Below are 13,141 nucleotides of genomic sequence, written 5' to 3'. Positions count from 1 at the left end.
GTAAGTCTTTATGGCAATATAATTCAATCAAGAGTTATAAGAGGCATAACTTTTGTGAAATCAATTGACAAATGATTGATGATGGTTAATTCATTGTGGGATTTCAGTCATTATTGTATATGAGCTATTCCCAATGATTTTTTTGATATAAGTTCCCCGGAAATTTTCCATAGTATTGCCTGTGTTCAATGCCATTGAGTACCTATTATTGCTTAGTAGTTATGAAACTCAATGAAAAGATCAAAATTGGACAAAAAGATATCTAGAAATATTGCTGAGTGAACAAGTGAACAAACTGAATGGCTTATTTGATTGAAGAATATTTTGGGAACATCGATCATCGCCAATGAAAATATCATAATTCGAAAAAATTAAGAAACTGAGCTGAATCAGATCATCATACTTCTTTACTCTTGACATTGTTCAGCATGTAGGATTATGAATAAATAAAAGCCAGGATAATAAGATGTAAGAAGTGTGAAAATGGATAGAATTGAGATTATTTGGTGAAAATAAAACAATATACAGCTACAAATCTTTGACATTTCTATTTTTGAGATAGGTATCCTCTCAGATATGAACTTCCTCATCAATTTTTGTAGTTCCTCAGTAACTTGGATATTTAGTAGATTCAAATCAAGAAAAATTATTTGAAAGGTGAGTACTAAGTACTATTTTTCAAATGAGGACACAAAAATGTATAGCGGTGGGAGATTTCAAGTTCTAAAAGGAAATTGATAGCTGTGCGGTATCAAACTAATCTCGAAAAAACATTCCTATTATAGTGTTGTAGTGTGCTCTTGTACCAAATTTAGGCTCTGAGAGAATTTTACTGAAAATCGTGTCGCCCTTATGTACAGGGTGAGTCTTTGACTCGTACAAATATTTTAACAGTAGATTCTTGAGGTCAAAAGAAACAGATTTTTCCTGTACCATTTCTTCCGAATCTGCTCGGTTTAAAAGATACAGGCAACCCGTAGAATAATGTCGTTTTTAGTTCTATCTCATTTTATCGAATGAATTGAATTTTGGAATAGTTTTTCATTCATTGTTTAATCTTTTTCGAACACAGTTTTCTCATTATTAGGTACCATAAAAACTCAGAGAACCCAACTCTTGAAACTAAGTTGGACTCTATCTAATGAATATTTGAACGTTTTGTGAAATAAAAGTATTCTTCATATTTTCCCGTATTATGTTTTCGAGTAATTTGATGTTCAAAAAGTAAGAGTAAGAGTGTAACAAAGTATATATAGGACAAACTAATAGGTATCTGAGAACTAGATTGACTGAGCACAAAAGAGACTGTATTAATATACACAATCCAGCTAAAATAAACGATGAAAACACCGCATTAGCTGAACATTCTTTCAATTGATTTCACTTGTTCGACTTTGATGGTGTTAAGATACTTGATTCCCAAATTAATTTAAATAAAAGGTTGTTTTGTGAAATGCTGGAAATAAAAAAAGAAGTAAATTCTCTCAATAAGAGGAGTGACATTGAGAATTTGAACACTATTTCGGTATATAATTCAAAGAATAAGAAATCTCACATCTTAACGTAACATTAGTCATGTTCGTGTGTCTACATATTGTTTCCTTTCCTTCTTGACATCTGATTCTTTCACGGTGAATATATTTCATTTTCATTTCTGATTAATTCGAGTTAGATTCCGTAGTATGCCTGTTATCATCCTTCGATTATTATTTATTACTGAAGATGACAATGGAGACCAACTGACAATGTGAGTAGCTTCCAATAATTTCATTGAAGGGTCAATAATATATACTCTTTTTAGATTTATATATATGTAAACAAGTTGCTAATTTGTTCGATCTTTTTTTTTCCTTTGCCCTTCATTAATATTTGTTGCTTTAGTGGATTGTTCGTATACAAAACTTTTTATATTTGTTACCTTCCAAATTGTTCTGATGTTTTTTTTGTTGATTTGTAATGCCACCTTCTTTAAATAACGTTTTAATGTTGTACCATCTATTGTAGAGCCCTGAAGACGATTTTAAATAAATCGAAACGTCGGCATTTTGTTAAATTGAGTCCTCTCAAAAGTTATAAAAAGAAGTCATAGATTAAGCTTGTTATTCTGAAGGGAATTTTGTTTCTGCAGGGGTGGCAGCTTAAAATGGATATATCCCTTTATCAGGGCCGAATCGAAAAAAAAGGTAAGGGAAAAACGGTTTATTTTGACCTCAAAAAAATCTACTGTTAAAATATTTGTACGAGTCAGAGATTCACCCTGTATACTTAGTCACATAGCTAGCAGAACTCGCAATATTATATAATTTCTAGGAACATATTTGTTTGTCAGGATAGGAAGCAATCGATTTTTCAAGCATATCTACAGAGTGGTTTTTGTGTTTTCTAGTTATGATTCGCATTTGATTCCTTTTACAATACGTTGTGGTTTGCAGAGCATGACAGGCCAATTACAATGGGAACTGTTCATCGCTGGGTCGGAAGTTTTCTACTTACTTCATAACGTCCCTATATTAATTTTTCCTACCTCTCACTCCTAGGGACCGAAATAGATTGATGCAGATAACGGTTGTCTTGAAAGGATTAAAATTATCTTGAGTGATGAATCCAAATCCTGTTTGGGCATACATGATGGCCGTGAAAGGGTAGAAGAGAAACCCTCAAGAGAAGCATGTGCACCAGTGCACTACACTCTCGGACTTATGGTATAGGGATCTATTGGTTATAAAAGGAGATCATCATTCATCAAAGGTCACATGACCATCTGGTGGAACCACAAGTTCTGTCTTAGATTCTGATTCTGTCCAACCCACTGTTCGACAAGATGCTTGACATATTGACAAGAGTATGATGTTCCCCTATACCCTGACATGTTTCTGAGTTCATGGGACATCGTAGAGGTCCGACACATCCACAATTTTTTCCATTTTTGCTACGGTTGAATTGTTCTCGAATTTTGATCCATTACTTACATAAGCCTAAGATAAATGTACCTGTACAAAAAATTGTTGTAATGAATTCATTAATACTGGGTGTTCTGTTTTCAATGTCACTTAGTATAAAAAATTATTAATCGACAATTTACTACTAATTACGGTTGGATTGATCGAGACAAATGTGATTGAACTGTTACTCTGACAAACCAGTCAAGAAAAATGTATTTATAGGGAATTATTGTTGAGATTCCTTTATTTATTCGAACAATGATAAGATATTTACTTTCGCTGGTTTTCTTTGTACTAGATTATCGAAGAATATATCATAAAATATCGTTTACTTTACCTTTTTCAAATATCGTGGGATATTTCGTGATGTAATTTGAAGTGGGTTCCTCATTCGAAAAACATCGGGATTTTATTTGTTATAATAGTTAGAACACAAAGAGAATAGAGTAGTGAGTAGGTACGTATCTATTGTTTATATGAAATGAATTATTTATTGACTAATTGTACACGTTTTTTCTGCCAACCTTTAATTTTCTTATCAATTTACACCCCTTATATAATTTTTGTAATTGTTGAATATAGAACAATCCGTTCTCTATCCCAACACTCAACATACGAAAAGAAACGCTGGATTATCGATCATATGGCTCCTTTTTCATTCAACTGGAAAATCCTTCAGTTGACATCTGTGAACAATATCACTTTCCGAAAGATCTCTATTGTTCCACTTACATCTAACGTAGATACATGGGAAAAAATGCATAGTATTGAAAAAGTCTTGTATAATTTTCAAGGAATTTCAGAACGTAAATTGCAACCGAACATCGTCTTTCAGAGCTTCTTGTACAATGAACGCCAGCCACAAATAATTTCACTTCCGCGGTTTTGTTGAGCTCCGCAAAGAATTATAGATTCTGCATTGCAATACTTCAGCAAATAATGGAGGAAGCGTATCATGTAACCACTCATCCGTCATGATTGATGACTTTGTGAGATGATGCGAAAGCATTACTCTGCAATGCATTTAATCTCTGTTAAAAACAATAATGATTCTAATTGAAGAAAAACTGTATTTCGAAAAGTGGCAATCCTGTAGGAAATCCGTTATGGATTAATGCGTCGTATGATTTTGACACGATTTATTAAAATTGCCACAGTAACAATCTTGCAATCAATACAGGATGGGTAGTTTCTGAAATGAATTTTTGTGGTCGCTTGGTTTGTGTTTCAAGACAATTGACAGCAAGGTTGTCTACCACCCAAAAGTCATTGATTTATCTTATTACAATCAACGTCTTACACGTATTGCATTGCTTGAAATTCTGATCAACGGGAATGTCTTGATGGGGATTTAAGTTCACACACTTCATAATCAAAGATTCTACAGACACCTAGTTTTAGACTAGGGAATGTGTGCTAAGTGACACATAAGCAACCAAAAATAAGAAATATAGTGTTTCAGACTTTTTCATGAGATGAACTCCTGAAATTTGAATGGTAGCACCTGAGAATTTTTTTTCTCAAAAACCAGAAAACTAACAGAAATCAAATTGAGCAGACATTTCATAGGAGCGAGAAGGAAATCGAACTAGTTTTTGAGGTGTTCTGAAAACATAAGCTTTTTTTATCACTGATAAGGAGCCGGTTCTCTGACCTATATGAAAAATACTCTAGACATATTGATATTTACCGTATAAAAATAGGTCTTTTTCTCCTTTTCTCGATAAACTGATAATAATTTCACAATAGTCACTTAAACTTCCTGTACCTATTCGTATTATGTTAACTAAAATCTAGTTTAGAAAAAATGCCCTTAGATATGGGTACAGTGCGAGTCTCTTTCTTGGAAAAAATTCTTTAAATTGAAGACAGTTTTTTTGCTGTAAATATGCTCGGACAGATCGTTTAGTAGGTATTTAAAATTGCACACTCCTTGAAGTAAGGGAATGCTATACAGAGTGTATGGGATTCGAGAAAATGGGCATTTAAGATAAGCGAATAATCATCGTCAGAAAATCCTCCTAGACAAATAGAAAATTCGATGTAAAGAAATTAAAACACAGAGATTTCATCTTTACTCACCGAAGATAAAAGAAAAGAAGACTCCAGATTTGCGAGAAAATTATGGATTCACTTGAAAAAGTCATTGCATAGCGATAATATTAAGTTTACCTTTGTTTGAATAAATTCATTACCATAGCTACGAGGATATATTGAAATTTGAAAAATTCTTAGACTACTATAGAACCAAACAAAATTTCAATGTCAAAATATTTTATCACCCAACATATCCTCCTCTTAATTGGATACATTTATTACAGCAAACCTTCAACGTCCCTAGACCTTTCAAAAAAAATGTTTCTTCTTGCTCTGAAAACCAGACCTCCACAGCTTTTATTACCTCCTCGTTGAAAGAAAATTTACGACCTTTTAAATTTTTTTCCAGTTGAGGAAAGAGATGATAGTCGGATGGAGCCAAATCTGGTGAATAAGGGGGGTGTTCTAGTAATTCAAACCCTAAATCACGAATTTTTTGCATGGCAACCTGAGATTGGTGTGCAGAGGAGTTGTCCTGCAAAAACAAGACACCTTGGATAGCTTTCCGCGTCTTTTCTCTTCAATTTTTTCCCGTAGAGTGGTCAATAATGTCTTATAGTTATCTCCGGATATTGTTCTACCCTAATGGGAAAAAATCAATCATGATTACTCCTTGGCAATCCCAAAAAACTGAAACAAGAACTTTCCCAACAGATTTTTGGACACGAAACTTCTTAGGTCTTGGTGAACCAGAGTGTCGCCAATCCATCGATTGGTGCTTTGTTTCTGAATCGTAGAAATGTACCCAACTCTCATCCATGGTAACAATTCGGTTTAAGAAGTCTACATCGTTTTCAAATCGAGCACAGATCGAATGCGATGCTTCTACCCTTGTACGCTTTTGGTCAACAATCAAACATTTTGCAGCAATTTTTCTCATGTCCAAATTGACGTGAACTATATGATGAACGCGTTCGTATGAAATATTCAGTGCTTCAGATATCCGTTTAAGCCTAATTCGACGGTCTGATAAAATCATGTCATGAACTGCATCGATATTTTCGGGAACACAGAAACTGGTCTTCCCGATCGGTCATCATCTTCAATGGAAAATTTACCTCTTTCTTTCACGGTCGCATACGAAGGACATTGATCACCAAGGGTACTAAGCATATCTTCGTAAATCTGCTTACCTCTTAACCCTTTCAAATGCAGGGGTTAACCCTTTTAGGTAAGTCGGTAATTGATGATGGCTCGATACTCCAATTTTCACAATTTCGGTGGACATCTTCTTTCTTTTAATTTATTGCGTAACTCTTGGTTTCGACCTCAAACTTCACATTGATACTTCTATAATGAGTTATTGTTCGTTGCTATAGAAACGCAATATTTTTTCATGCATGGAACTGGTCTAGGCTAACTAGATATCAATACATCCTCGTATAAAGTCCTCGAATTCACCACATTCAGTCTTATACTGAGGCTTCAATTTCCAGGTAATCATTTTCGTTTTTCAGGTGTCATGTGAGGAAACCAGAATTTTAGAAGCAGTTCCTTATTTTGAAGTACCGATCAGCCTCAAACATGTCTATTGGAAGCATACCAAGAGCTCTCAGTTTAGAATTCTTAGACAATAAAAATAACAATGATGCGCCCATGTCCCTCTGTCAAAAAGTCAGATTTATCTCCACGCATATCACCTTGGAACCCCTGACTTTCGTTTACGCTGTTTCATCGATCCTTATACAGCTAACAACAACAAACCTGAACCTAGAAAAAGCCTGCCGTCTTCAACTCCATTACAACACCTCCATCTGCGACGCCATGTGCGAAAGAGATAAGTCTGGCTACTCGCCAGAGCAGGAAATTGAGGTCCAAAAGCTGGTTTCTAATATGGCAGCTTTCAAATCGGTATGCACGGGTATATTTCCAGGACTTTTGATGCTCTTCTTCGGCTCATGGAGCGATAGACATGGCAGGAGGAAGCCTGTGATATTAGTACCACTCATCGGTGAATGCATCACATGTACATGCCTGTATTTGTGTTCTTATTTTTTTTATGAGCTACCCTTGATGTTCAATGCCTTCAGTGAATCAATACCTTATTCCATAACTGGAGGATGGTTTTGTTTCTTCGTAGGCAGCTACAGTTATGTTAGTGCGATAAGTTCTCAAGAAAACAAGACTGTCCGAATCGGAGCTTTGTCGATGTGTATGAGTGTTGGTCTCACTACTGGAATTTTGCTTAGCGGTTTCCTGATTAAACCAATTGGTGAGTAGGCTAACCCTAACACACATGTATACAAAAAATTGTTGTAATAAATTCAAAAATATCTGGTGTAATATCCAATATCCAGGATGTATATTTTTCGCAGGTTATAAGGCCATTTACATGTCATCATTCATCATGTTGTCACTAGCACTGGTTTATTGTTTGATGATTGTTAGAGATAACCATATCCAGGACGCAGAGCAGAAAAATCAAAGTTTCATCAGAGACTTTTTGGATATTGGACACGTGAAAAATACTTTCAAGGTGTGTTTCAAAGAAGGATCAGTCAATAGAAAAAATAAAATGAGGATAATAATGGTATTGTCCATGATTATAACGGGTCCATTTTTTGGTGAGTGCTTCTGTAGACATAAATAACTCGAATATACGACAATTAAAAGCATTAAATTAGTATACCTACTTGGAAATTGAGATCTCGTTGAGTGTTTTTCTTAGAAATACCTACTAAATTCGATTATTGTTGTAATTGTTATTGTTCTTTGGACAAGTCTTGAGTTGGCTGAATTTGTATTCGAATGTATCAACTTCTTTCCAACATTTTGGATCATTTTAATGATGATGTTGGAAATAGCCAAATAAACCACGGTAAAATTTTCAATAAACAATGATTTCACGCCTACTCATTACGTAATTTCACTCTGAAAATGAATATTTCTTTCGTTAATTTAATTCCTATCACAATGCCGATTGTGATTCAGTAGTTAGTAATGGATGATTATACAGGAAGCGGCAGAGCAGATTGACGAGTTTCGAAGGGTCAGTGATAGGGCCAGGTAGGTACAAAAGGACTCTTTGTGTACCTTAGGGTCGGTAGTTTTTATAGAGAACCTATATTTGGACCGAAATGTATCGGAACTTGCCATTCGTACGTTTTGCAAAAATTGTACAACTTCTACCATTTTTTATAGCCCTTTGAAACTTGTTAATCGAATCTGACACACCCTGAAGTTAAAATGAGTCCTCAATCAGTACAAGGTGAAGAGTGATAAAGAGAAAGTCAAAAATTGAGGGAAAATGTTTGAGGGCTATTTTATTTCGTACCACAATTCACATCGAAATGGTACTCATTCATAATGAAATAACTTCATATTCTGAATTTGTAGGTGAATATGCTGTTTTATACCTATTGACAAGGTTGAAATTCAAATGGAACGAAGTCGATTTCAGTTATTTCAATGGCCTTCATTTCTGCGTGCAAACATTCGGTAAGGAAAAAATGATTTTCAATAATTTCTTTTCAACATACATACATTTGATGAGGATAATTACAACAACATTTTTTATCCACGATTGTTGCTTAAAGTGATCCTGATCTATACGTTTCCTTAAGCTTAATGACATGCATAAATCATTTGTGATAAATGAGTCATAACTCTCCTAGCGGGTATATATTGGGATATTGAAAAGAATACAAATATTATCGAAAATAGGATGGAATTTTTTTGAAATATTTTTTGTTACAATATTAAATGAAGTATGCTATTTTTCTCTCATATTAGGGCTTTTAATCCAACACTTCGATATACAGGTTGAGTTTTTGACTCATACATATATTTTAACAGTAGATTTCTTAGGTCAAAAAACACACTTTTTTTCTATTCCATTATTTTCGATTCGGTCCTGATAAAAAGATATAGCCAGAAACTGAGAAATCAAGCTAAATCTGAGACACTACATATCTATGGAACTTTCAAAGAGAGTTGCATTCGGTCAATATACCCAATTTTCCGAATTTCACAGTTATTTTTTATTTTATCAAATTACCCGAAAACGGCGCATTATACTAGAGAATATGAGAAATACTTTTATTTCACAAAACGCTCGAATATTCATTAAATAGCCTAGTCCTACTTAGTTCCAAGAGTTGGATTCTTTGAATTTCTAGTAAATTCATACTACGTAAAGATCATAATGCAAAAACTGGAAGACGTGGGTGATATCTTGTGTTCGAAAAGGATTCATCAAATTAAGGAAAAACCATATTCCGAAATTAATTCCATTCGATGAAACCGTTTGTGAGATGGAACTAAAAATAACATTTTTTTATGGTTTTTTTCACAGCCTGTATCTTTTGAACCGAGCCGAATCGGAAAAGAATGGTAAGGGTAAGAAGTGTTTCTTTTGACCCCAAGAATCTACTGATAATATATTTGTACGAGTCAAAGATTCAGCCTGTATACCTACGGAGAGTTGCGTAACGAAGACAAAAATTAGCCTGTTCCGAGCTTTTTTCTGAAAAGAGAAGAAATGAATTGTGTGCATTACTTTTTACTCATTCTCTATATCAATGAGCTGTGCAATATTCTTCTCAAATTTGTTACTTTCACATTCGAAAGGGTGAGAAATACAGTTCTTTTCACATTCCAGGTTCTATATTTGCAATGGCGTACTTCAGCAAATACCTAAAAATGGATGATGCGATGATTGGTTGCATTGCTGTTGTTGGGAAGTTGTTAGCATGCATTATTTATGCTCTGGCACCATCAGCGGTCTTTTTCTACATGGGTAACTTTTCGAATTGTTTTTATGGATCACAAGAAAATTTTCTATCGATACCATATGATCATTGTATCGAAGATACTGAAGCCACATCGATGGAATTGCTATGCTGAAAAAAAAAATGAAATAAGAAAAATTGAGGGAGTAAAAATGTATCAGTATCGAAATCTAGTTATAGAAAAATTTATTTATGGGCTTTGCCGAGGATATAGGTTTAAAAAGTTTGATCTTACTCCCTACGTGAAGAAATTGCTTTTCGGGATACAGGCTCATAGAAAACTCACCCTTTCAGCGTAGAATATATCAAAATTTTCTGAACCTAATTCCAGACAAGAGGTCATTTACAGAAAACACCTTCAGATTGCGAAAAATCAAAATAGTGCAATCCTAAATTTTTAATGCAAAAACTTATGGAGCCCAGTAAAAAAATTGGGAAATCATTAACGTGAGGCAGAAGCTTTCACGCGCTTGTTCAAATTTACAACCTCAGTGGTCACCCAACCAAGTATTGAGCTCGCTCAACTTATCGAAAAGAAAAAACTTATTTTACCAATATTTTCAAAAAAATAAATCCTATGAAGTTGAAAGCTAGTACTTAGCTCAAGAATGACATTTAGAAGGAAGAATTTCACTGTTTTCTGAGATTAATTTCTGAGATTCGAAGTTTGTTGTCCTATTTTGGACTAAAAACCTAAAATACGAACATAACAGCGCTCTCATTGCTGAGCCACTTGCAAATTCCAATAAAAATATCATATTTCTGTTTTCAGGAGCCGTGGTTGATGTCTTCCATGGTACTGTCCATATCGTTTTGAGATCTCTGATGGTTAAAATAGTTCCTGCTGAAGAATTAGGCCAATCGAACTCAGTTTTCGCGATATGTGAAGCTGCCATGCCTTTGGTTTTCGGTCCTCTCTATACCGCAATTTATAACCGCATGTTGAACATATTTCCTTCGTCATTTTTCTTCCTATCTTCAATCTTCTTCGGAGCAGCTCTCATTTTGTTCGGGTGAGAAGAAAACAGTTTGACTGCAAAGTCACTGAAAGTTTTTTGTTCACAGGTACCTTTATAGTATCAATATGAAGGAGAAGAAATTCAATGCGGAAATACAAAGAAATATAGATCAAGAAGAGAATCTCCTGAAAAAGGCTTGTTTCAATGAAATCAAGAAATCGATAGAGAAGTTGAAAAATATTTCATAGTTCCTATCTACATAATACTCGAAGACTTTCTTTACATTTAATATAAAATAATTTTCACATCGGTTCGAAAAAAAATTATTTTCCTAAATCCCTACTTTAAATAGTAACAGTGATATTCGTAAAAACATTCTTACTTATACAATGGTATTACAGTTACGAGGATATATTGAAAAATACTTAGCCTTCTATAGAACCAAACAAAATTTCAATGTCAAAATATTTCATTACTCAACATATTCTCCTCTTAATTGGATACATTCACTACAGTGAACCTGCAACGTCTCTAGACCTTTCAAAAAAATGTTTCTACTTGCTCTGCAAACCAGACCTCCACAGCTTTTCCTCGTTCGAAGAAAATGTACGACCTTTTAAACTTTTTTTCAGTCAAGGAAAAAGATGATAGTTGGATGGTGCCAATTCTGGTGAATAAGGGGGGTGTTCTAGTAATTTAAACCCTAAATCATGAATTTTTTTGCACGGCAACATGAGATTTGCGTGCAGGGGCGTTGTCCTGCAAAAACAAAACACCTTTGGATAGCTTGCTGTGTCTTTTCTTTTTAATTTTTTCCGTAGAGTGGTCAGTAATGTCGAATAGTAATATGCGGTTATTGTTCTACCCTTATCCAAAAAAACAATAATGATTTCTCCATGGCAATCCTAAGAAACTGAAGCAAGAACTTTTTCAGCAAATGTTTGGACACGAAACTTCTTAGGTCTTGGAGAACCAGAGTATCGCCCATTCCATCGATTGTTGCTTTGTTTCTGGATCGTAGAAATGTAAATATATTGATAATCATGAGACTAACATAAAATATATACTATTGGGTAGGGTCGTAGCTAAGGGGTTGAAGGAAAACATTCCATTTAATTGTCAAAAAACCAAAAAACTGAGTACAATCCGAACTCAATAAGCTCAGAGTTTTGGTTGGGAAATTATTAAGTTAATTTTTTTTTCAAAAGGTGTTTGTGTATCATTCGATGAACACAAAATCAATAAAAGATTATGGTGAGATTTAAGTTTCCGTGAGCTTTCCAACAAGCCAATGAACACTTGGAGTAAATTTTAGATTGATTTTCACGGAACTTTGAGGAAAGCAGTTGGTCAAAAAACTACATTCAACTAATGCCAACGTTTCGTAGATATATTTCTACTTCAGGGCAAAGTCGAACTTATGTTTTACACACAAAAGATCTTAATATTAGCTTGTTGTTTGTGTGTAAAACATAAGTTCGACTTTGCCCTGAAGAAGTAGAAATATATCTACGAAACGTTGGCATTAGTTGAATGTAGTTTTTTGACCAACTGCTTTCCTCAAAGTTCCGTGAAAATCAATCTAACATGTCTCTACAAGGAAATGATTTATCAGACCACTTGGACTAAATGTTTCCATTTGAAAAACGATTGGATGTAGATGAGGCTAAGGAAACACTCAATTTTATTGCCAGAAAATGAAAGTAATCAAAAATCAATTGGCAGGTTTTAGCGTTTTCATTTTGAGTGATTGGTTGAGGAAATATTAATTTCAGTCAAAACTAATGCCAACCCTGTATACGATTTGCACAATGGTCCATCTAAAAGGATTATTGGTCGGAAAGAAAGAAGAAAAATAAATTCACATGAGTACCTACTGGTACTCATGTAGATTGTAGTCGAATAAAAGAGTATATTCGCGTTGTTCGGGAAATATCAGAGAAATACGATAGCCTTGTGAGATGGCTTCCTGAGAAAAATCTCAGAAACAATGTAATATCCCATAATTTTCTTGTGACATAATTGTTTGAAGTTACTTGATCAGGTACTTATTGAATAAGATTTCATTAGGAGAAGGCCTAGTTCAAAATTTCACAATATTTCACATAAAAATATCTCCACTAGACGCGATACAGAAAAATTCTAATTTAAATTCATATAACCATTATTCAACAATTTCCCCATCGACTCGGTTTATTTTTTCGATGATGATCAGATCGATATCATGAAATATGTAAACTGATTTTTTTTTATATAAAACTAACGGACGTTCCTCTTGATCGAGTTCACTTTCTGTATTTATTAGATTAACATTCGGCAAATTAGGTATGTCGTGCATATATTAACATCTTTCTACGCATAATTCATGAGATGCGGCAGTAAAGATGACAGAAGTCGAAAATTCAAAAATATC

General features: G+C 34.2%; 1 protein-coding gene across 2 annotated transcripts; it reads left to right on the top strand.

Moving 5' to 3' along the window:
• The first annotated feature begins 1,617 nt into the window (after positions 1–1,617).
• On the top strand, positions 1,618–11,038 carry LOC123308303 (solute carrier family 46 member 3-like). Of its 2 annotated transcripts, none has more exons than XM_044890908.1 (7): positions 1,618–1,747; positions 6,497–7,251; positions 7,355–7,603; positions 8,376–8,477; positions 9,640–9,777; positions 10,542–10,782; positions 10,835–11,038. In XM_044890908.1, the coding sequence occupies exons 2-7, from the start codon at positions 6,564–6,566 to the stop codon at positions 10,974–10,976; spliced, it is 1,560 nt and encodes a 519-aa protein (XP_044746843.1). In that variant the 5' UTR covers positions 1,618–1,747; positions 6,497–6,563; the 3' UTR covers positions 10,977–11,038. The 2 variants fall into 2 exon arrangements, with proteins under 2 accessions (XP_044746843.1, XP_044746842.1); XM_044890907.1 differs by lacking the exon at positions 1,618–1,747 and adding an exon at positions 3,277–3,399.
• The last annotated feature ends 2,103 nt before the right edge of the window (positions 11,039–13,141 follow it).

Source organism: Coccinella septempunctata, chromosome 2, assembly GCF_907165205.1.
Source record: "Coccinella septempunctata chromosome 2, icCocSept1.1, whole genome shotgun sequence".
Classification (NCBI taxonomy): Eukaryota; Metazoa; Arthropoda; class Insecta; order Coleoptera; family Coccinellidae; genus Coccinella; species Coccinella septempunctata.
This window is presented reverse-complemented; position numbering and strand designations above follow the sequence as displayed.